Below are 26,344 nucleotides of genomic sequence, written 5' to 3' on the forward strand. Positions count from 1 at the left end.
AACAGAACTGACAGGGCTTTAAGAACAAATTAAAGGGTCACAGAATTATATCTTAACAAATCATATGGCCAACATTAAACTTTCTTCCATAATGACCTAACAGGAAACAAGATCTGTTTGAAAAGCTGAAGTCCATTCAACCACTACTGTTTTGTGATTTCAATGGAACGTACTTCAATCTTAAACTCGCTACTTTCAAATATCGGTGATTTCCTCCTTCAATATCTTATGATTAGCTCAAACATGGTATTTGTAGCTACTTTAACATTTATAAGCCTTGATTTCTTTTAAGTCTAAAATAGTAACATGATACAAATTCCGTGTACATATAAGAATGCTTACCTGTCCCTTGATCATCATCCCTTTCATGCAGTGATCCCCCAGAATCCACAGAAAGGTTTTCAAAAGACTGGGATGCAATAAAATACAGTCTGTTAGCATCAACTAAACAACATATAATTAAACACTTAACATATGCTACATGGCTCCTTCCCCTTGGCCCTCCATACTTAATCAGTCATTCTGACACAGCAAGAGAATAGAGTGGAATGCACTCATGCCTAATAACTTCAATCCCCTTTTAAATCTACAATGGTTGAAGAGGCCAAGACAATTTAGATACCAGAGAAACCTTTACATGTGTCAAACATTTTCAAACAGCCTTTTAAAGCTTTGATGGAACTGGTTACTTAACAAAAGGAGGTAACTTTTACCCCATAGAAAAAATGGTTAATTTATGAATGGACTTTATGCATAGCCAAAGCATGACCCCAAACATACTTTAGACTTTGCACAATACCCCTGAAAGTGGCTTTCAATACCAAAGCATAATATCCTGCTTGTGCAAAGTAGATAGTGTTCTGGCCATTTGTCTCTGCTTAGTGAGAAAAATGTCCATTACAGTGCAACAGAGGAGAAATACAGCCTCCCAAAAATTAGGGATAAATACACAAAACTGGACAAAAACATTAACAAAGGAGTGACTCACTGCTAGTACTCATTACTTTAAGAAAAATGTTAGACAGTGAATGCCACATGGAGTTAAGACAGTGAGGAAGTACAAAACCTGTTAAGCATAAAAATGAGCTTTTTAAAAAATCAGAAAATAATGCAAGCACTTGGGGATGAGGTTAATTGTGCCAACTGTAACTAAAATTCAGCAGGTGTTTGTGGCACTTGCACAAACAAATCCTACACAGCAATCCCAACAGCAGCAAATATACTTTCTAATGTATGTATTAGATTTTCCCTGGCAACAATATACTGCTTGTCAAATATAATATCCCCACAATAGAAGCCAATCTTGAGGGAAAGCTATGTGTGTGGACTATAAACATATGGAACATGAATGCACCTTTATTATTTCAGTGGGAAGACAGAGTCCAGTTAACACACAATACTCCAATTACCTGCGAGTTAAGTACATTATGGATGCTTAACATCAGCTGCATATACCTTTCAGTCAATCAGGGACTTAACGTGATAGTAGGCAAAAACTTCTCCCCTACCAGCACACTAGAAAGCTGCCTTTGACTGGAGAGACGTGATATTTTCAGAGAGCTGAAGGTGACATAGATATTGTTGCTCACAGTGTGTACATTCAACCTATTATTCGTCCTGTTCAGGAGTAATGGCAGCATCCAGCAGCAAATTGTGGGTTAATTAACCCATGGATTGTGGGGCTGTGTGTGCCATGCCCAAGCCATGTGCAAGCCACTTCCTGTTTGCATTAACAACCCTTGAATGCCACATTCCAACTTTCTATGACCTCTAAACAGGAGCACTTGGGGTTGTTTGTGGGTTAAATAACCCTAAGGTTACCCAAGAACAAGCCATTGTTAACGTAAACAGGAAGTGGCTTGAGTCCCTGCAATTTGTGGGTAAATTAACCCACAATTTGCTGCCCGACACCACCGTTACATCCAAACAGGGTCATTGTTCGTTTCATATGTTTTTTGTAGTGCTTCAAAAAAAGAAAGCAAAATGGAAAAAAACTATTTGATGAGAGACAGCAGTCACAAAAGAAATGAGTGGGAAACTATGCCTTTATTTATATTACCTTCAACTACTAAAAATTATTGTCTGTCTCCAGTCTATCTTGTCAGGTTGACTTGATCTTTGCACCTAGACAACTTCCCAAGGAACAGCTGTGCTACTTTGCAAAGAGCAGCATATTACAATCTATTATACGCAAAGCCAGAACATTTAACTGAATGAATTCAACATTAAACAATGAAATATCAGGTAATATCACACTGGAGCACCCTCGATAGTGTAATGTGGTATCCTGCATAAGATACATAAGGGCTTCTCAGCTTCTGCCCTGAAAGGCAGCTAAGAAATTTATTAAAAATAATAACAATAATACATTGTTATTATTTAATAATAGGAGTTATAAGGGACATAAAGGAGAGCACATTCCGGAAACGTAATGCCCCTGTTTGGACATGGAAGCCTACTTCATGCTCTCTTTGTTCCCTTAAGTGTGTCCATAAACGTCTAATAACCTGCCAAGAGTTATGGCAATGCAACCACAGTTACCAACACACACTCTACAGTTTTAGGATGGTCAGCTCCACATATTCAAGTGTTTACATATCCAAGCAACATTAGCAGCAAGGCCTAGACATAAGCTACTTCCAAATGGCACAGATGGTTTTGATCTTGGGGTATCAGATGTATCATGTGAACGTCCCTTCAAACACATAGCAGCTTCACAGGACCCCCACCTTAGATTAATTCTGCACCATTTTATATTTAAAGTAAATTTAATGCAGCTGTGGGCTGTTCAGCAGCAGCACAAATGCCCTTCAAAGGATCAAACCAACTATGCAGAACAGGACACAATCTCAAAACAGATCTTCCAAATCATATGTAAGCTGCAAAACTCCTGGTACTTTTATAGTAGTTTCTACACTTATTGAATATCATTAAGCTGAGATCACATTTTAGAAAAAGTTTAATACATAAGCAAATACAGGGTAGACATTTTCTTATCGCCCATTCTACAATGGTAGAACTCTCCTACATCCTATTTCTGGTTTGGGTGATAACCAATATCAATTTTATAAAATTATTTATATATTTATTTTACCCTGAAATGTTAGGCCAACTGCCAAGGAAGAAGCCTTGAAAGTCCATAATGATTCTTTATATTCATTTGTTTCTTATTCTGCTCTCTTAAAATGTCCTTTGAACAAGACACACCTCTTTCTAGTGCTTAGTCAAAGTGCTGTTTTGTGCAGCTTAAGGGTACTTCTTTGGCTCCATGTCCAATTCATGCAAAAAATGCATGGTGGCTGTGAGAAGCTCCTATCCTGATCAGCTGGTCCATACATCTTTGCTATGCTCCTGCTTTAGATTACAGAGCATGAGCCCTTCAGCTGCTGGCTGGGGAATGTGGGGAGTTGTAGGCCTTTTCTCTGTCTAAACATGCATAGGATTGCTCCCTAAATGACCCTTGTTCCATTTTTTTTTTTTAAAGATCGGAGATAATGAGCTAACAAATTACAGCATTTGAGTTCTACTTGAGTTCCCTCATGAAAAAGGAAAAGCCCCAATAAGAGGAGCTATACCACAGCGCCATCAAATGGCTGTATATGAAACATATGGAAGACTCAGATAAGGGGGGAAAGGAGAAGGAAAGGGGGGGAAGGAAGTGCATGTAAAAGGAGTCCATTGTGATCCTGCATTTAAAACGTTACAGAAAGCTTGTTTTAAATGCGGGATTTTAAGCTGGTATAGAGCCTTCCTTAGACCTTCACTGGAGACCCTATGCTGTATCCCAACACTGGCTGAAGTACAGTTGGTAGCAATTTGTCAGAGTTTCTCAGTGGTGGCACTCTGTAGATTCCCCCCACCCACATAACATCTTGTTGGTTCCTTCCTTACATCTTTGCAGTGAACCGCCCAGAGAGCTTTGGCTACTGTGAACCGCCCAGAGAGCTTCAGCTACTGGGAGGTATAGAAATAAGCCAGCGTGGTGTAGTGGCGAGAGTGCTGGACTAGGAGCTGGGAGATCCGGGTTCTAGTCCCCACTCGGCCATGGAAACTCACTGGGTGACTTTGGGCCAGTCACTGACTCTCAGCCCAACCCACCTCTCAGGGTTGTTGTTGTGAGGATAAAATGGAGAGGAGGAGGATCATGTTAGCCGCCTTGGGTTCCTTGCAAGAGAAATAAAGGCGGGGTATAAATGCAATAAATAAATAATAAATAATAATAAATAATAATAAATAAAGTCTTAAATACCAGGCCAAAATGCTGTTATTTCAGCATGCTTTTGGCCTGAGTAATAATGATTTCATTTTCTTATTGGAATTGGTTCCTGGTTTTCCTGATAAGTCTCTTATTTGTAATAATATATTTCCTTTTATATCTATTATTATTATTAGCTACCTTGATGGTCTGAATGAATGGAAAGATTGGGCAAAAATAATAAATATTTTAAATATTAATAATTTAATATTTAATAAACCAAACCAAATAGATTTCTAATATTGGGGCAGGGGGGAAGCTTTGTAAGAAGAAGCTAGTCAAAAAACGTGCAAGTAAGAGTTGGACACAGGTTACATTTTAGGCAAATTATTCACTTCCTGAGTAATTTAAACAGCAATCCAATGAAGAGCTACATTCCTACTATAATAAACAGAACATCAGCACACTTTACTATCAACAAGATTGCAACATTTATTTCAAAAATATGATTTTGAATGTTGGATTTTTAAAATAGATTTATCAAGCATCTCCAGTCCTTGCTTAGCCTTCTGAGTAACTAACTGCCCATCCATCTGAACATGAACTTTATCATTCTGTTTTTTCTAACCTGTAGGATGCAAATTCAACTGCCATCCTTAGTCTTAAATGTTCCCGAACTACTGATTAACATGTGGAGCAGGCAAAACTACAGAACACACATTACTTTGGAATCTTAATACAGATTGAAAGTTGATTCTGCAAATCTTGGCAATTTCTGTTACAATAAACAGGCAACGTAAGAATACAGTACTAACTCCAAAGAGCACTTTGGATTACCATATATAATGGATACAATCCAACCAAAGTTAAGCAGTGTTATGCCCCACTGAGCTCAATATGAGAGATTTAAACACATCCTTAACTCTATCGACATGAATGGGTTAATGGACTTAAGGTGCAATCCTATGTATGCTTAGACTGAAAAAGTCCTGTAACTCCCAGTATCCTTTCAGCCAGCTATGCTGGCTGGGGCATGCTGGGAATTGTAGGACTGTTTCTGTCTAAACAGAAATAGGATTGTATCCTAAATCACATTTCTCCATATACTAGATTTTAGATTCTGGCTGTATGAATCATTTATAATAGTAAGTTTCCTTAAAATTTCAGTATTCTTCTAGAAAGGAATCTCAACACTGAATCTATGTATCATAAATGTGACACTATCTTCAAGTCATTTATTACAATTATTTATGTCACACCTTTCAGGATTTACCAAGAACTGCTAAGATAGTAAAAGCACAATGAGGACTTGCAAGTAAACATTTATCTTGCTTTGAAGATCCCTTTTTAATTCAACACAACTTGACATGACAAATTATTTGCAGCTTCTTACTTGAGGTCTACTTGGCCCAAGCACCTTAACTACTGAAGCATAATATAATAAAGACACCCCCTGCAAGGGAAACTACAGTGATTTAGTCCTTACATACATTTACATCCTACAAAACAGGATATATATGTTATGAATTAGCATATTTCTACAACACTTTTTTCATTTTTAAACCAACACTGCTGGATATTCAAAAAATAACGCTATCTGCTATAGCAAGATCACTAAAAACAAAACGTTTTTAACATTTTCAAGAGTATATTCGTACCTGGCTTTGCCGAGATACAGGAAGACCCAATGCTGAGCCATTGTCCACATCTCCCATAAGGAAGTCTGAAACTCTGCAGTGAGAACCAGAAGAAAATTAAGTTATGCTTTGGCATCTTATGCAAGAACAAAATGTCTATATCAAACACTCAGATCAGAAAACCATACGGGAATGATTCAGTGTCTACTTTAAGCAGGCCTCAATTTGTAAAAGATAAGTTTTGCATCTATTCTTTACTTAACTACTTAACTATTGAACTATTTTGCTACTATTGAAAACTATTTTGAAAGTTAGGTAAGTTACAAGATGTGTTCACTGATGTCTGAGTTCACCAAACCTAGTTTAGAATGAAAAAAAAAAAAGTTATATTTTTCAGCCACTGGCTAGCCATAGTCTCCTATTGAAAAAGGGCAGGATACCTTTGCAATTGTTAGAGAAAAATGGGAAGAGCTTCGATGCTATTTCAAGGAGAAGTCAATCAGAAATGATTGTGGATAAGCAGTTGCAAGACACAACTGGGAACACACTGAAATGGAAGTATTCAACCAGAGAGCTTTACACATGCCTATTTTTTCAGTATCATAAGATCATCATCTACAGAAAGTGGCTCAAAACATGCTTGGTGGGAGAGACGGAGATTACAGACTAACCAATGAAATACGGAAGACTCAGGTAGCAGTAGAAGTTTTGATAAGGTGAGACTAGGGTTCTTCAGGAAACAAACCGCACTGTTAGATCTTTTTTACTTACATGTTGCCAAAGGTGAATGCCAATGTGTCAATAGAAGAGAATATTTCACTTAAGACTTCTCGTTTGTTTTCTTCATTAACTTCCTTGAAGTTCACAGCTAAAAGAGAAAACAAAGAGGTATTGTACATCTATCAGACTGTACTGTCACAGACTATGAAACTGCTCCCACAGCAGACCATATGACCTATTAAAATAATAAATAAGGGACAAGATGGCAATTCTTCAGTTGATGGCTGGAGGATCTCTGGTGCCTAATTGCCTAGAACATCTATAAATCTGATACTAGCTCCTAGGCATCTAATTTTTTTTTCCTGCATGCTTTGGCATGCATCTCTGTCTCAATTATTCTGGAGCCTGCTACCTACACTTTTAAGCTGCATTTACTTAACATGAGACTCCCTCTAGGAGTGTCACCATGTCAAGATGAACATGTGAAAATACCAAGTGCACAACAAAATGAGTTTTAGCACTTACAAAACTCTTAAAACTACTCAACATAAATGACCTGAGAATTCCCTGCATTATATGACAAGGCAAGCAAAATACCTCCAAAAGATCTATCCACAGTAACATTTTCCAGAGACAAAAAAACTAGACTATAATCAATATGAAGGAATAAAGCCCCAAATCCTCTTCCCAAGTGGCAAAGTAATGACCAGTTGTGTCCTTCCCCAGCAGCTATGGGCCAAAAATTATAGAGAAGCAGGAGATCCAGCCCCAGGTCTGTCATCTCATCTACTTCATATTCACTAAAGTGTTGCTATTCAGAAAGAAAGATACATATGGGACAACATACAAATAGGAAACTAATGTTAAAAGTCTTATTAACTGTTCATTTTAGCATTTCTCAAATAGAAGATGTGTTTAGTCAATGTGCACATAATTATAGGTATATAGCTACATATAGGTAGCTATAGTAAAGTTTATGTTTTTCCAAAAACCAAGAAGTGTTTTTTTCAAGACTGGATTGGAATTTTAACTGATCATAGTTTGCTATGTTTTCCCCAGTAAGGTGAGATGCACTGTATTTCTGTTTAAATTCTAGTAATATTTCTAAATTTGCATCTATACATATAAATTAGCACATGCAAATATATGCACATCTGTATCTTCTTTTGTCCTCCTTCTGAGTGATGCATAAATGGCCACCTTATATGGTATGCCCCTTCTCTGCCTTGGAGAATTTTGCAGAGGGTCCTTAGAGATTTAGGAGACTGGCTGGCAAAACCAGTTCTATTATTTATACACACACACACTATCACAATTCATATTATGAACTAGGAGAGGATGTAGCAGTCAATCTTCAGACCTACAGAGGGTGGGCAGTGAGCTCAATTCGCACTTCTTCTGTCCTCTTCATTTTGAGAGCAAGAGGGAGGCAAGTTTGAAGATGCCATCTCAGTCTGAACAGCAGATGATGAGTGGGCTGCAACAGTCTTAGTGCTGTGGTATTAGGATGACCAGTTGTCATGCTTTACAGAGGATAGTCTCCTACTTGAAGGTCTGTCAGCGGACACTCCGTCAATTTGAAGGCAACCTCTGTTTGAAGGCTGTCCAGTCAAAGTCCAGTTTAAAGATAAAAAGCCACACAAAGGGAGAACAGGGGCCTTGAAGATGCCCCATCAACATTTAGAGCCTGGACAGCAGATTGAGCAGGCACACCACAAAGATCATTTGGACACAGTTTTCTCCAGTAAGGTGAGATGCACTGTATTTCTGCTTAAATTCTTGTAATATTTCTAAATTTGCATCTATACATATAAATTAGCACATGCAGATATATGCACATCTGTATCTTCTTTTGTCCTCCTTCCGAGTGATGCATAAATGGCCACCCTATATGGTATGCCCCTTCTCTTCCTTGGAGAATTTTGCAGAGGGTCCTTAGAGATTTAGGACACTGGCTGGCAAAACCAGTTCTAGTTTCCTCAATCTCTAAGGGATCTCTTCTTCACCAATTTCCCGTCACAAAAGTCCCTTCCCTCGAAAATACTGTCTTCATTTTTCACAGGTATTTGCTTGAAAATAACCTTCGATCCTTTGCATAACCTCTTATCACTCTAAGACCCTGGTTTGATAGCTGGTGAAATAGGAAACTTATTAGAAATAAATTCATTTTGAACCAGATCACATCATTAATTGTGCAAAACAGAGCTTCCTGCCAGGTGTCTAAACACAAATAGATAACCAAAGCAATGAATATAGTAAACTGGATATTCCAGCAGATTTCCTCTGTGAAAGGAAAAGTTTTTTCAGTAAACTGATACAAATTAACTCTCTAGTACTATATAATACTATGGTAGGCTAATAAGCTGCACAAACTATACGGATAAGGGTGACAACAGACAGACATTCTAAGTGTGGTGTTAGAAGCTTAACCACACATTCTCTGCATTGAAAACAAATGTTTCAGAATTCAGTGAAACCACTTCCACTAAACTTTTGTTGTTGTTGTTCAGTCATTAAGTCGTGTCCGACTCTTCGTGACCCCATGGACCATAGCAAGCCAGGCCTTCCTGTCCTGCGCTCTCTACCGGAGCGTGCTCAAGTTCATATTCATTGCATCGGTGATGCTATCTAGCCATCTCATCCTCTGCTGTCCCCTTCTCCTTTTGCCTTCAGTCTTTCCCAGCATCAGGGTCTTTTCCAGGGAGTTTTCTCTTCGCATTAGGTGGCCAAAATATTTGAGCTTCAGTTTCAGGATCTGTCCTTCCAATGAGCAGTCAGGGTTGATTTCCTTTAGGATTGATTGATTTGATCTCCTTGCAGTCCAGGGGACTCGTAAGAGTCTTCTCCAGCACCACAGTTTGAAAGCATTAATTATTCGGCGCTCAGCCTCCCTTATAGTCCAGCTCTCACAGCCATACATTACTACTGGGAAAACCATAGCTAACTTTAGATTCTAACATTTAGAATCTTAATGTTATGGCATTTGTATGAACCCAAAATATTTTTACAACAAAGCAGTCATGAACTCTACTGAACAGACTACTGTTTTCAGAAAGTAAGACTAGTGAGTGCAAAATTATCAAACAAGCTATATATCATTAACGACTTCATTGAGTTCCACTGGATTGAGGTCACAAGCTTATCCTGTAGAATGTGAAAGCAATGCCCTTCCATAGAGAAAACCATTATAACTGCACATCACAATACTCCCAAAACAAACACTTGAGATTTGAATTTATATTTTGACTTTTGTAAATTAATTTCCAGGCACAATTGTTTTATGCAAATTTAATTATTAGGTAAATGATTAACTGAGAAAATTAAAAGGAGGGAAAAGGAAGGAAAGAACGAAAAGGAAAGAGAAGCATATTACACAATTCCTATGGAACAGTTTCATCCTAATGAAATGCAAACAGAGAAAAACACTGATATTCTAGGAGCAATTCTTCATTTGTTATACACAGATGAACTACTTTTGGAAATAAATGCTAGTGATTCCAACAGACATTCATTCCACTAAATGCATATAGGGCTGGATCGCTATACTCATATGCAATACCAGAAGTAAATTTCCTTCCAAGTGATGTGAAAATTGTGAGTTTATATTTTATATAGACCGATACAACACACACACACACACACACACACACGCACGGTCATCTATATCAAAAATAAAGTACAAAATCCCTACCTTCTTTCCAAAACACTTCCACTCAAAGATTCCTAAAGTCTTCCTTTCAGCCATTACTGGCATACTGATATTACTTAACATCAGCTTTGAACACTCCTTCCCCAGGACATCCTGGCTGCACACAATAGTGCTGACAACAATGAGTAGTAGTATTGTTTCCATGCCTGGAAATGGCAACTATCTATGCAGTTATATTTTCAACTGACCACATAACTTAATGGAAATGGGAAGGATTAATGTAAACATATGGCTCCAACCGCCATTATTAAAACAAAACCACCATCTTTGGACTTATAGCAACATATCTTATTAGCCTAAAAGAGATATCTGCCATCATATGAAGCAAGTTTTCTAACTGGAATTATAAATATACATAGGTTTAAAATTGTGCAATGAAGTATATTTCTAGATTACATTGTATTCTTCCCAGGGCAAAGGACATCAGAAACTTGAGTTTACAGCACACTGCAATTATAATTTGACTTCTGCTTGTTAGAACAGCAAATTTGTCTTTACTTAGCTGGCATTCTAGAGGTTTCTTAGTAGCTTTGAATTTTGTAAACCAAGACGTTAAACGTTATTACATTCCCCCTAATTACATAAAATTGTTTTTGAAAATGTGTAACAGGATGTTTTGGAGGAAAAAGCAGATACAAGTAGAATGTAATGAAAGGGGAACACAGAAGGGAGTGGCAGGGCAGTGTAATTACTAATTTTGGAACAAACCACAAGCCTCATATTGTTACCATAAGACCCCATGTCAGATTCTTTACTGAACTTTTGTTTTGTGATTTTTAAGCCTTGGACCTTAAGCCAGTCACCTGAAACATTTACCTCCTGACAAGGTCGCAAAGTAAATGCTCTCAGGAGTTGCAATTTATTCATAATCACTATCATAACTCTCCCAGGCCTCTCTATTTTTATGCAGCAACCACAACATACACTTGGGTAACCAAATGAAAACATACACTCTCTTTTCCATGTGGTGTGTCTATATTTTAATATTTCCACTACACTTTTGAGTTCAGGAGGACAAGCTTAAATACAAATGCCACTTGAAAGTGTTTAAAGTATTATATCACTTGGTGCTGTCAGGGTCAGATAATCACCCAAATTTTATTTGGATAATTTATCACATGTAGCTGATAAAGCTGTCTACTTGCACCCAAATCCTAAACACATTGCTTGAAAACAGTCCCTGACTTCAGTGGGACTAATTGCAAAGTAAAATTTTAGGACTACAGGTTCAATATGTAATCTTGACTATAATCTACTCTAGACTGTAATCTACAAGCTGGTATGTGTGAATAAAAACTGTGTCAACTGTGGTTCTTCAAGCACTAATCTGTGCAGTCACACATATGTTCTGCGCCAGCACCGAGCAACATGCAAAACTTTCTAGAACTAGGCGTAATCGTTCTGGTGAGAAGCCCGCTTTCAGCCCTGTGCACACAAGCTCAAAGGAGTGTGGCTCCTGTCTTCCCACTCAGCTCCTCACAGACTGCCACAATGGCTACATAAGGAAGCAACAGAGCAAGAGCAAATCTACAATGCCACTTGCAGGAGGGAACGTGGATGTGTTGCGTGACTCTACTGGGAAGGTGGGTGTGTTGTTTGCCTACGTTGTAGAGTGTGCATGGACATCCATCACTACTGAGCCAATTTGTAGCAGAGCTTGATAACTGATGAAAACCAGCACAAAAAGTGCTGAGTTAACACCAGTAGACTCTTCCTGGAATCCTCATAACATATGAGATTAGGGTCATGTTGGAGCACAGCTGTCAACATAGAACAGAGATGGGGAACCTCCGGCCTATGGGTCTAATCTGGTTTGTGGAGTTTCTCCATCCAGCCTATGACGATTTGGGCTCCCTCCCCAAGCCCCAAGCTCCTGGAAACTAATGGGAAGAGAAATCCTCACTGTTATCTCAGACTATTAATAGGTGGTAACAGCAGGGATCCCCCTGCATGCCACTCTCTGCCAATTGGGAAGGGGAGCAGCACGCTAAGTACTTTGCCTGCTCTGCATTCTCCCCAACAGGGGAAGTCATGGGGCAGGTGACACTGACCTGACTGAACACTAGACTAGATGTACCCTTTGTCTGATCCAGCATGGCTCTTCTTATGTTCTTATTGATTTTGCTATGACTTTCCCTGAGCAATCTTCAAAATGACGGAATTTGGGGCTGGAAGAAAAAAAAAAGACAATTTCCAGCTTCAGCCTATATAAATTCTCTACTAGTCTAGATGTAGAGATCATAGAAGAGGTATTTTCCCCATAGTTCCCTAGTGACCTGGAGCAAAGTGGGCAAGATAGGGATGGCAAAGGATGCAGAAGTGTATACATAAACCAACTGGAATACTGGGTCCTTCACAGGAGCCTTTGCCACAGAGAGCAGCTGCTCAGTGTAAACCACAGCATCCTCCAGAGAGAAAGGTCTAGTCCCCAAGTCTGCCATCTAGTGATGGCAGGTGAAGAATTACAGGTGACATCTGAGAGGATCTATCATTCTAACAAGTAATCAGCACCCAACAAAGAAGCAAACTGTGTCTCAGCTGGCTTAACCAACACCAAGGCAGAGAATACCAAACACACTAGGATGGAGGTCATGGAAGAAGAGATGGCTGCAGAGGGAAGTAGAAAGAGGACTGGAACCTGAGGCAATGAAGTTCTAACTGTGGTAGGAGCCACTTACTTGGCTATGGTAGATGATATCGTGGAAAAAGGAAGCAAGACCATTGTTGTCACTGGGTTAAGCCAGTAAGGTTCTCTGTGGCTCAAAGAAGGAGACCTGCTTCCGTGATAGTGATGTGGCAGCAAGCATTCCCATTCCAACTGAAAATGAGACTCATAAGGCCAGGCTCGTGACTCAGAGTGAATCTATAGGACTCCTGTGGTAATCCATCATCCCAATGGAACAACAGGGGCAGAGTACTGATAGCTTCCTGGATATGGGGTCCCAGAGATAGAGGCATGTAGTCATGGCTGTAATAGTAATAGCCTCTGAGTGATCAATGCCCAGGAGAAGATCTACTCGATCCTAGGGAGGTATCAGCAAAGTGTGGACAGTGACTAGGCTGTTGAGAGAGCCGACTATGGTTCCTAGGATGAAAAACTGAGTAATCACTCTGTCTGGGAGGTATGTAGTCCCTGATTTCTCCTTCAGATGTCAACTCAATGACCTTGAGCTCACTTGACTTCTTTACCACCACCCATCTGGGATTGAGTGCTGAACAAGAGAAGAGATATCTTGGCTTTTTCAGGTCTGGCTGAAGGGAAAACAAATCCTGGGTATCTGGCATAGGTTGGGTTTCAAGTAGAGGTCTGAGACATAGGCTTATCCCATTTATCCATGTTTATCCACTTTACTTATGAAAATGTCAAGCCAGTGTGCAGCTGCTGTAAAAAGGCGTATTCCATGTGATCATTAGGAAAGGATAATTAGGAAAGGAATTTAAAATAAAACTGCCAATATCATAATGCTCTTATACAAATCTATGGTGATGAAACTTGGAATACTATGATATTCGGATCAGCACACCTCAAAAAGGATATTGTAGCTGGGAAAGGTACAGAAAAGGGCAACCAAAATGATCAAGGGACTGGAGCAATTTCCCTATGAGGAAAGATTACAATGTCTGAGGCTCTTTAGCTCAGAAAAAAAATGTGAGCAAGGAGGCACATAAGAGGTATGGAGAAATACTAGAACCCAGGGTCATCAATGAAGCTAAAGTGGGAGATTCAGGACAGAAAAGGAAGTTCTTCACAAAGTGCATAAACTATGGAATTCTCTACCACAAGATGTAATGATGGGCACCAACATGGATGTTTTTTAAAGAGGATTAGACAAATTCATGGGGGATAAGGCTATCAATGGCTACTAGTCATGAAGGCTAGATGTTACTTCCAGTTAATTGTTGTGAACCACCCAGACAGCTTCAGCTATTAGGCAGTATAGAAATGTAATAAAATGAATAGTCTCAGAGGCTATATGCCTCTTTATACCAGTTGCTGGGGAACATGAGTGGCAGGGTGCTATTGCATTCAGGTCCTGTTTGTGTTCTTCCCATAGGCAACTGGTTGGCCACTGTGAGAACAGAATGGTGGATTAGATAGGCGTTTGGTCTGATCCAGCCCAATTGTTCTCATGTTTTTTCTTCTTTTTAAGTTCTGAAGCAACAGAAAAAAAACAATGCTTAACCTCAGATTTCTGGCCGCTGGTCAGAAATTCTTGGCCAATGTTGAGGGGAATCACCCGCACACAGAGGTCTGAAGCAGACATAGGCACCAAAGTTGTTGGTATTAGTATGGTAAGAGCCACGTCCGATATCAAGGGTGGATTAACTTCCCCAGAGAGGTGAGTGTCTTAGCCAGGCCCAGAGAAACCACCACCACACCAGCCAACTCTTGATCTGATGAGATGATCTCTGCTATTAACAACGGCAGGGATTGGAGCCAAGATGGAGCAAAATTGCGAAGTCTGTGGGGCTTTGGAAACCTTGGCTTCAACACCTGCTGCCAAGAGGCTCTGCTCCTGCAGCACTGCTTGTAGCTGAGATTAGTGATTTTGGCAGGCTTGCTGGATGAAACCCTGGCAACGGGGCGCATATCCACTATGTGCCCTTCACCAAGCCAGAGGTGGCAGTGGTCATACCTGTCATGGGGAGTGGGATAGCTTGCTACCACAACTGAAACACCATAGGCAATCACTTGAGAGTGGTGAAGGTTACCATCAAAGCAGAATGGACCAAAACACAAAGAAGACTGGAGATGGAAAAGAGAACCAAGAAATAAATGAAGAAAAAAAGGACCTAGCTCATTCTCTCAGTGGAAAAAGAAAGCAAAATGTCCTCTTGATACTACCACTGCAGTGGTCAACAAGGAGCTGAGCAGAAAGATGAGAGCCATGCCCTTTGAGCATGGCTACTGAGGGTTTATTTATTTATTTAAAATATTTCTTGGCCGGGGTGGTTGGGGTGGGCTCCCACCAAAATGTTTCTGCCTAATTCTAGGAAGTTTCAAATGTTGCTCTGCATAGGTGCAGAACCATATCTGGGACTGTGCAAAGACCATGAAGAACCTCCACATATATTTTGATCAGCACTTATTTTGAATCAACTCACTTTAGCCTTACTAGATCCAGAGAGTGTTCTCCAGTCCAGTACCTCTTGCTTAGATCAAACTTAGTCAAACTGGGCATTCCTATACATGCATATTAAATGGCACCCTTGAAAACTAACAAATAATCAGGAAGATTCTTGAGCAGTACTATCTGTAGATAATACTAGTTTCACAACCCAGTTACACAACATACAGTTGTTTTTGTACTTGTGGTTTCACTCTCCCACTTTGAACCCAAAGTTATGCAATAACTGTTCCTCCAAATAAGCTGATACAACTGCGTACATCTACCTTCAAACTACCTTAATATTATACATACAAGTTATCAACGTATCAATTGAATAAAGTATGGTAACATCTATTTCAATTGTATGGATAATACTCAAAGCCTTTAATGGCAACATGCAACACAAATGGACTGGTCATTTTAATTTTTAACTGTAAATGCGTTTTTTTCTTACTGAACAATTCATGTGTACTGATTCTCAACAAGCCTGCAAGCTTAGAACTAGAAAGTTGACATACTAAACATAGTGCTCCTGAGAATGTATGTAAACAAGCTAAACCTTGCAGTAGAGAGCTGTTAAAACAAAGTTAACAGAATGAGCTATAAAGTCCCTAGTTCTAAACTCAGCTCAGCTATGAACTTATTTGGTAGCTTTCACTAATCCACTTTAAATCTCAACTTCAAATCTGTAATTCAGGGATAATACTGGTCTACATTATAGAGTAGTTATTCAATTTCTGAGAATATTGTATGTGAAGCACCTTGGCCATCTAGGAAAAGTGCTATATAAATGTTAAGTATTATTACAAAGCAGTATTATTATTATTACAAAGCAGCCTGGTGAACGATAAATTTGGAAGCAAATTCCACATGGACTTTGGATAAAGTATTCAATGGGCTGATATGCATATGTGCTGGAGAACATAAGGGGCCAAACTAACTCAGAGTATCTGTGACAAAGGGTTTTATATTATTTCATAATTATTATTTTCAATTGAGGGACTGCAGGGGAGGGGGGAGGAATACAGGAGCAGTGCCTACAGCACCATCTCTATTACTTGATGTTGCATCACAGATCAACTGTTCTTTCCAGTTCATATCCAGTTGCAAAAATCAATTGCACTCCTTTTCCTTACCTTTCACTTTTGCGATGACTGTTCCTGCAGCACTTAGAATGTCAACTGAATTCAGACTCTGGTGTTTGCTAATTATAGCCTTTAGCACACGCAGTAGCTCGCCTAAACGCTCATGAACAACATGATGCAGACAACCTTGATTTTCTGAAAGGAAAATTATAAACTATTTAGTAGCTATAAACATTATCTGATAAAGTACCACAAATAGGATTTCCCTTTGCTATTAGGGCTTTTTGATGGCTGTCAGTCATATGGAAGGCTTACCAGATCTGTTCTGAGTGCATAAACTAGTTCTTGGTTGAAAGGTATAACAGTAAGAGTTACAACATTTCCAAAATGAGGGTAAATAATCTGACATACATTGACTCCTTAAGGAAGCAATCCAAAGCTCCCAGAGATAGCTGGTGATGGGCTACAGGATGTTGCAGATGTTCCTCTCTGTGAGTAGAGGGGGATGTCCATGGGCAGAGACCCCCCTGGTGTGGTGGTGGAATGCTCCAATGCCATGGCTGACCTGCCCAGGGTGTTCTGTGGGCAATATGGACCAGAACCAGGCATTCCAGGGGCATACTGGGGGAGGCCATAGAAGCTTAGGATCCATGCCTCCCACCCATTCTCCTCACACACCCTCAAATAGGCCCTGTAATTGTGCCAGCCCTGGAGGTGACATAGTTAACTTCCCCCCATTGGTTTAAAAACGAGGGGAAAGTTTTTAAAAAGCAGCTCAAAAATCACCAAATGAACACCCACCATCTCCCGACCTAGCTACTGTGAGCTGGCAGGGCTTTGGATATGGCCGGTGTTCCACCATGGATCTTCCTCCCTCTCCCATCCCTGCGTAAGTAGGGTTGCTCTGCAAGTAGCTATAAGCATGCAACCCAAAGATAATTAAATCCTACTGAAATCAAAGGGAATTAAGGACAAATATTTCTTCACTTATACTCATTTATTTCAATAGGACTTTAATGCATTTAATTTGTTTGAACTGCACCTGTAGTCAATCAGAAAAGCACTTAATAGTTTATAAAACAAGGCTTTAATCAAAAGCATCACCAACGGGAAATATATACCCATACACTGTTGTAAGCAACCAGTGGATATATATTGCTTTAGCTGCTATGTTTAAGTGGAGTAGGTAACATACAAGGAAATTGACAAGATGAGGTTGCATATAGGCCAAGTTGTGCGCAGTTGCAAAGAACTGGGGGAGAAATAATAGCAGGAAAAGGGAGTGACCCAGTAGCCTAATTCAGAAGCACTGAAAATGGGGGGGGGGAGTCAAAGGGGTAAGCGGTGGGAGAGGGGGAACAATATCTCCCCCTTGGCAATGTGATCCTCTTGCTTTTAAGTGTTGAACTGACACTTCTCAATGTCCTCCACATTTTCGACACTTCCCCGACTCTCCACCTAGCCCAGAAAGGGGAGATATTAACTCTCCCCGCTTTTTGCAGTTCCTTTTCAAAACAGCTATGCTTTGATATGAGTGGAGGGGCAGTCACTGGCAAAGAGCAAGTGGCACAGGCTTTTTTGCCTCTATTGCCAAGCAGCTCTGTCTGTAGCCAATCCTCACAACCCATGATAAAATTGGTCTCCCAGAATGAGACAACACGATGACCATGGGCATGAACATCTCTACAACAAGCCATGGGTTCTTGGTGTAGTTCGTTTGCAAAAAGTAAGCCACTCCATGGAAAACATTCTGAGTTCAGACGACACAACAACCCACCCACAGCTGGTTGCCCATGGCGGCTTGACATGTCATGCAAATCCAGACAATATTGGGCTAAAAGGACCAACAGTCTGACTCACTATAAGGCAGCATTATATGTCCATATAGGATAAAATATGAATAAAAGACTTGTGGTGCAATCCTATGCAGAAGTCCACTGTACTGAAATCCATGTGAATTACTCGCAGGTGAATGTATTTAGGGCTGTAGCCTTAACGAACTTTTAAAATAACTGGTAGTATAACTACACAGAAAACATTTTAACACTCTGTAAAGTTAAAATGATAGTTTAAGTCTTTTAGTGCAACAAACTAATAATCTGTTACATGTACAACGTTATTTACAATTTAGTCTAAGTTTTATTAAAGTTAGAGTTCCATGACAGGAATGTAAAGGTGAGATAGTCCAAATCCTGACATAATGTAGATTCATTATATTCAAAGCACTCCTGATGACCTAATTCTGTTTCCCATTTGTGTATCATGAAAGACAGGAAAGAACATGATATGCTGTACTGGAAGTTCAGTTATTTCTGTCAGTGCTGCAGAGACTGAAGTACATGCTCATCTATTGTTTTCTACAAAACATACCTTTGAAATTTAAATCAAGCACCAGAAGGATGATCAACATTACATTAATGGGGGAAGGCAAAAAGAATAAAATTACTAACCCAGCCCATAGAAAAGAAATCACGTGAGTACTGGGGCGTTTGCTCATGTCCAGAACAGTTAATATACTTAAATAATTTCAAATCATAATAGAATTGGTTAGGTATTAAAGAGATCCAACGACTCACCAAGTGCATTCTCACATATTTTTGTGATGTGGGGATAGGACAACAATACAACATGGTGTAGAAGAATTAGATCAGAGAAACTTTATATCACAATTTACCTCATTGGGCTGTTTTGGGGAGAGGGCAGTCCTAGATTAAGGTTGTAGCCAGACCAGCACTTCATTTCATGCATATCTCTTACTATTACAACATGCACCTTGCCCCTTTTCTGGAAACAGATGTTCTTTCAACATTCAGGGCTTGTGTTTCAGGCTATTACCTTAATGAATGCTGAATTTTTACAGTTACAACCATTCCACTTATACTGTACCAAAGGAGTTAGGGAAGAGGAGAGACCTTGAGATTGAAGCAGCTCAGTTTAATTTCTGATGAAAAGCTGAAAATGTGTGCCATGCTCTTTAGGTGAAGTATTGCACACCAATACAATGGTACAACTTCATCATTTAAAAATACAACAAACCTCTAAGAAAAAATGGGACAGAGCATGCAACTTCTGTTCTGGTTAATCATGCAAAAGCTCGTGGCTCTTTAAAGAGGTAGCAGTACTTTATCAATTGCTTAAGCTGTATGCCTGAACAATGGATTAACTCCCCACCATACTGAAATTACAAAGTAAACTCAAGCCTGTAACTATGAGATATCACCCATGGAATATCATGAAAGCGAGATATATATGGAGGGCCAACATTCAGCATCAGGTTTCCTATACAGCAGCTGCGTAGAAGTGGGAGTTTTGGCAGGTACAGACTATAATGTTGCTATTATGAAGGAGTTTCAATAAGCTGTGCTTGTCAAAGTTCCCTCATTACACAGTGATTAAAAGGAGTTTTAATGCTGAAATGGTGGCCCTGCCAAGGTACAAACTTTTATATTAGAGATGCCAGTGATGTTCACTGGGGTAAGACCCAGAAGTGAGATTCTAAAGCTCATAACTCTGGCTTCCAACATCTGAAGTTAGAATGTTATATAAAACATCCACATAAAATTTTGCCCTTGTGGAAATTTACTCCACTTCTGTGGAGAAGACAGAAAACAAATGCTTTATCACAAACAGATTCAAGTGTACTAGAATATTCTCTAAAGCGTACTAGAAGACTTTTTCCATAAACAAATCACGGATTTTTCAGCAAAGCTTTACCTCAGAAAGCAATGATCAAATGGCACTAGATCATTTTTGAAACCTGTTAAAACACTGCTTATTTTTCAGTTCCGGACATAGAAGTCCCAAATTTCCCACATTTCATCTATCCATTCATCTTTGGTGTCAAACACATAATTTATGTATTTTCTAATTTAAAACATTTATTTTCTCAAGGGAATCTCTTTCCCATTTACAATAATAGCCTTGGTTATGGATTCTGCCCATCCAAACACAAAATAATGTTCCATAATCAAGCCTGTCAGTTTCAACACAACTTCCTGCCAAGTCAGTTTCAATTACATTACATACAGTTGAGAAAGGCACTGTTGTGTCAGCTGGGTCTTCCTTTGTCAGGCTCTGTTTATGAGACCTGAATATTCCATGAAAAAGAATGTTTTAATTATTTTTAAGGCACTGGTTATAAAACTAGTTAGATGTATAGGTTACAAATCTGATATCTTAGTAAGTCAAAAAAGCCACCACATTTATTAATCTTACAATAGTTATATCCATGCCATTATTTTGTCTTTATAATGTGCAGATTGTTTTGATTTACTGCTTTCCACTTTTGCCTAAAGGAAAATCTATACGTTCTTAAATTTTTAGTTTAGCGTCAAAATTAGTCTTACATATCTTTCTAGGTTCAGCTCCATGAGAAGGATATCCATGTGTGGCTTTCTGATACTTGAGAAAGTTCTACATATGTAATTGGTTGTAACTGGAAGGAAGCCACAAAGCAAAGCACAACTGCCTAGAAAAGTCTGGCATCTACAGAGTGATCTGAAAGACATCTCAATCTTAATTTTCTCTTTTAAAATACATTTCTTATATCCCACTCTTATATCAGGCTCCCAAAGGTCTCCCATTCAAGGAATGAATCAGGTCCAAACATGCTTAACTCCAACATTACTGCAGTATCAGGCACTCCCAGACCATGTAAAGCTCATTATTCATTTTCTTTATTTTGCTTCCTTCTTATGCCTTACAATAGTAGGAACCTGCAAATCTGTGTAATGCATTACTCTTATACACTTTACCAGTCTTCACCAACCTAGTGACCTCCAGATGTTATGCACTACAACTCCCATCAGCTCCAGCCAGCATGCCAAAGGACACCAGGTTGGGGAAAGCTGCATTATATATATATATATATACACTATATATATATATATATATATATATATATATACACACACACACACACACACATATATATATACATATATATATATATATATATATATATATACACATATACATACATATACATATACATATATATATATATATATATATATATATATATATATAAAAATTCAATCCCAAGCAGAATTCCAGCCAGATTCTGCATCAGGTTCTGTCCACTTGAGCTAAACTCCTACCATGTAAGGCCTCTACATGTTCCAATGTACCAGTGCCTTGTGAAAGAAATATTTAAAATATTTCTAGGCCACATTTAAGGGCAAAAGCCCTCCCAAGGCACCTTACACATTACAATCCCGTGACAATGATAAAACACCTTAAATTAATAAAACCAACACAAACCAGCGGTAAAACATCTATCCCAGATGGTAATAGAACCTAAAACACAATTGCAGCTAAAGACCCGGAAATGAGACACACTCAGGAGGTCACAGAAAACAAGTAAGACCCAGCTGACACAACAGTGCCTTTCTCAACTGTATGTAATATAACTGAAACTGACTTGGCAGGAAGTTGTATTGAAACTGACAAGCTTGATTATGGAACATTATTCAGGGACTTGTGGTTGTGGTCTGCACAGCAGTGACTGGGCTCACTCTAGCATCAAGTGATGGGGAATGCTGGCAGGGTCTGATCCAACCTGGCACAGCAGCACTGAGGGCTCCTGTGTAGACTACAGCCTGAACAGTTCAGATCCCTCCTATCCCTCTACAGGTGACAGGGAGGGTCCTCCCCACTCCACACAATCATAGCATATGCAGATAACCTATCAATACATTGTAGTGTTCAAATCCTTTGGCCAAGCTCACTCCAGTTGGGGGCCTAGTATTTTCATAGATATATGCCCCCCCATGTCCCCACAAGTTTCCCCTGGATAATCTACGGAAACTCCCCATTGAATTTTACTCAACCCTAATGCAGAGCATAGTATGTGAACACTCCCTGCCTTCCAGTACTCCAGCAACCCGGAAAGAATTCTGTCAAAAATGACCTAGCAATCAAGATGAGTAAAAGCTTTCACTGTGTAGCTTACCCTGAAGCTTCTGGTTAGTGATCAAACCTATGTCAGGGTTGAACATTTCCCCCTAAAAAAGGGAAGAAAAATTACCATGCTCAACCTATCAGTTGTGGCTCTACTACTTTTTGGAATGCACCATCCCTAATTTCTTTGGAATTCCCCTTCATGAATCACTGCCTTGTTGTGGCAAAGGGGCTTGCATAACTCAGTGAAGCCATAAGCTATGCCCTGCAGGGCCACCCAAGACAGACAGGTCATGGTGGAGAGTTCTGACAAAATGTGGTCCACTGGAGAAGGAAATGGCAACCCACTCCAGTATTCTTGCCAAGAAAACCCCGTGGAACGTATCACAAGGCTAAAAGATATGACGCCGGAAGATGAGCCCCTCAGGTCGGAAGGTGTCCAATACACTCCTGGGGAAGAGCAGAGGGAATTTCGAAGTAGCGCCAGAAAGAGTGAAGCGGCTGGGCCAAAGCCGAAAGGACACTCAGCTGTGGATGTGACTGGTGGTGAAAAGAAAGTCCGATGCTGTAAAGAACAACATTGTTTAGGAACCTGGAATGTAAGTTCAATAAATCAAGGTAAGCTGGAGGTGGTCAAACATGAGATGACAAGATTGAACATCAACATCTTGGGAATCAGCGAACTAAAATGGGCAAGCATGGGCGAATTTAATTCAGGTGACCATTGTATCTACTACTGTGGGCAAGAATCCCTTAGAAGAAATGGAGTAGCACTCATAGTCAAGAAAAGGGTGGGAAAAGCAGTACTGGGGTACAATCTCAAAAACGACAGAATGATCTCAGTACGAATCCAAGGCAAACCATTCAACATCACAGTAATTCAAGGCTATGCCCCAACCACTGATGCCGAAGAAGCTGAGGTTGATCGGTTCTATGAAGACCTACAACACCTTCTAGAACTATCACCAAAAAAAGATGTCCTCTTCATCATAGGGGATTGGAATGCTAAAGTAGGAAGTCAAGAAATCACCGGGATAGCAGGCAAGCATGGCCTTGGTGTACAAAATGAAGCAGGACAAAGGCTAATAGAGTTTTGCCAAGAGAACACGCTGATCATAGCAAACACTCTTTTCCAACAGCACAAGATGCAACTCTACACATGGACATCACCAGATGGTCAATATCGAAATCAGATTGATTATGTCCTTTGCAGCCAAAGATGGAGAAGCTCTATACAGTCAGTCAAAACAAGACCTGGAGCTGACTGTGGCTCAGTTCATGAGCTTCTTGTTGCAAAATTTCGGCTTAAATTGAAGAACGTAGGGAAAACCACTAAACCATTCAGGTATGACCTAAATCATATCCCTTATGAATACACAGTGGAGGTGAGGAATAGATTTCAGGGATTAGACCTGATAGACAGAGTGCCTGAGGAACTATGGACGGAGGTCTGTAACATTGTTCAGGAGGCAGCAACGAAATCCCTCCCAAAGAAAAAGAAATGCAAGAAAGCCAAGTGGCTGTCTGATGAGGCTTGACAAGTAGCTGAGGAAAGAAGGGAAGCGAAAAGCAAGGGAGAAAGGGGAAGATATATCCAACTGAATGCAGAGTTCCAGAGAATAGCAAGGAGAGACAAGAAGGCCTTCTTAAATGAACAATGCAAAGAAATCGAGGGAAACAATAGAATGGGAAAGACTAGAGATCTTTTCAAGAAAATCGGAGATCTCAAGGGAACGTTTTGTGCAAAGACGGGCATGATAAAGGACAAAGAAGGCAGGGACCTAACAGAAGCAGATGAGATTAAGAAGAGGTAGCAAGAATACACAGAAGAACTATACAGGAAAGATCTTAATGTCCCTGATAGCCATGATAGTGCAGTCACTGAACTTGAGCTGGACATCCTAGAGAGTGAAGTCAAGTGGGCCTTAGGAAGCATTAGTAACAACAAAGCTAGCGGAGATGACAGTCTTCCAGCTGAGCTGTTTAAAATCCTAAAAGATGATGCTGTTAAAGTGCTGCACTCTATATGCCAACAAATTTGGAACACTCGACAGTGGCCACAAGACTGGAAAAGGTCAGTTTACATTTCAATTCCAAAGAAGGGCAATGCCAAAGAGTGTTCAAACTACCTGTCAGGAGCGCCCTGGCTAGTCCAATAGCTAACTCAAGACACAGTCAAAAGGATTCTTTTCAAGGCTTTAATCCTTTTACAACTTAATGACTCTTTCAGATGCTAATCACCAGCGACTAAGCAAGGAACAGCAGAGTAGCCTATGCTCCAGGTTAGGCAGTTGGTCCCTGTTTTAAGGAGAATTACAGGAAGACCCTGAACTTATGGGCTAGGGAGAGTTCCTCCCTCTTTCCCTTGGGTCCTCGGGACGCGACCGTTGCTTGTGCGCCAAACGAGCTACGCCTCCTTTCCGCGCCCTCCAGCTGTCGTCGCTCTCGGTGTTGGCGTCGTGCATCCAGCAAGCCCCCCTCCTGCACTCTCTCGCTGCCAGGGTCACTATCTCAGGAATGCTGGCAGGAGGAATCTCTGCCAGCTGCTGTGCCTGTGAGAGATGAGCACGCTCCTCTCCCACGGATTCCTGTTCCTCCTCAGAATCAGAACTGCTCTGGGGTTCTATCGGCTCAGTTTCCACCCTGACATCACCATACAATTGCGCTCATTTCACATGCCAGCAAGGTTATGCTCAAAAGCCTATAAGCTAGGCTTCAGCAGCATGTGAACTAAGAACTACCGGAAGTACAAGCTGGGTTTCCAAGAGGCAGAGAAACTAGAGATCAAATCGCCAACATTCGCTGGATCATGGGGAAAGCAAGAGAATTCCAGAAAAACGTCTATTTCTGCTTCACTGACTATGCTAAAGCTTTTGATTGTGTGGATCACAACAAACTGTGGCAAATTCTCAAAGAGATGGGAGTACCAGACCACCTTACCTGTCTCCTGAGAAACCTGTACGAGGGTCAAGAAGCAACAGTAAGAACCAGACATGGAACAACCGATTGGTTCAAAATTGGGAAAGGAGTACGACAAGGCTGTATATTGTCGCCCTGCTTATTTAATTTATATGCAGAGTACATCATGAGAAACGCCGGGTTGGATGACGCACAGGTCGGAATTAAGATTGCCAGGAGAATTGTCAACAACCTCAGATACGCAGACGATACCACCCTAATGGCAGAAAGCAAAGAGGATCTAAAGAGCCTCTTGTTTAGGGTGAAAGAGGAGAGTGCAAAAGCTGGTTTGAAACTCAAGATTAAAACGAAGATCATGGCATCTGGCCCCATCACTTCCTGGCATATAGAAGGGGAAGAAATGGCAGCAGTGACAGATTTTATTTTCTTGGGCTCCAAGATCATCGCAGACAGTGACTGTAGCCATGAAATTAAGACACTTGCTCCTTGGGAGGAAAGCTATGGCAAACCTAGACAGCATAGTAAGAAGCAGAGACATCACCTTGCCGACAAAGATTTGTATAATCAGAGCTATGGTTTTCCCAGTAGCAATGTATGGCTGTGAGAGCTGGACTTTAAGGAAGGCGGAGCGCCGAAGAATTGATGCCTTCGAATTGTGGTGCTGGAGAAGACTCTTACGAGTCCCCTGGACTGCAAGGAGGTCCAATCAGTCCATCCTAAAGGAAATCAACCCTGAGTGCCCATTGGAAGACAGATACTGAAGCTGAAGCTCAAATATTTTGGCCACCTAATGCGAATAGAAAACTCCCTGGAAAAGACCCTGGTGCTGGGAAAGACTGAAGGCAAAAGGAGAAGGGGACGGCAGAGGATGAGATGGCTAGATAGCATCACCGATGCAATGAATATGAGTTTCAGCACACTCTGGGAGAGAGCGGAGGACAGGAAGGCCTGGCGTGCTATGGTCCATGGGGTCACGAAGAGTCGTACACGACTTAACAACTGAACAACAACCACTTGTGTCTTCATTACCATAGACTCAGCACACCTTAAGCCATTCCCCACAGAAT

General features: G+C 40.3%; 1 protein-coding gene across 2 annotated transcripts in view; it reads right to left on the bottom strand.

Moving 5' to 3' along the window:
* The window catches only part of ARHGAP29 (Rho GTPase activating protein 29), a 93,351-nt gene that overhangs the window by 32,855 nt on the left and 34,152 nt on the right, over positions 1 to 26,344 (bottom strand). For both annotated transcript variants that reach the window (XM_084851807.1, XM_084851808.1), the window contains exons 3-6: positions 16,509 to 16,652; positions 6,604 to 6,700; positions 5,854 to 5,926; positions 343 to 409 (exon numbers count right to left, since the gene is read on the bottom strand). In XM_084851807.1, the coding sequence (XP_084707933.1) occupies positions 343 to 409; positions 5,854 to 5,926; positions 6,604 to 6,700; positions 16,509 to 16,652 (381 nt within the window). The remainder of the gene's footprint in view (positions 1 to 342; positions 410 to 5,853; positions 5,927 to 6,603; positions 6,701 to 16,508; positions 16,653 to 26,344) is intronic.

This window comes from Heloderma suspectum, chromosome 4 (genome assembly GCF_057233095.1).
Source record: "Heloderma suspectum isolate Gila_16-S chromosome 4, 16-S_ref, whole genome shotgun sequence".
In the NCBI taxonomy this organism is placed as follows: domain Eukaryota; kingdom Metazoa; phylum Chordata; class Lepidosauria; order Squamata; family Helodermatidae; genus Heloderma; species Heloderma suspectum.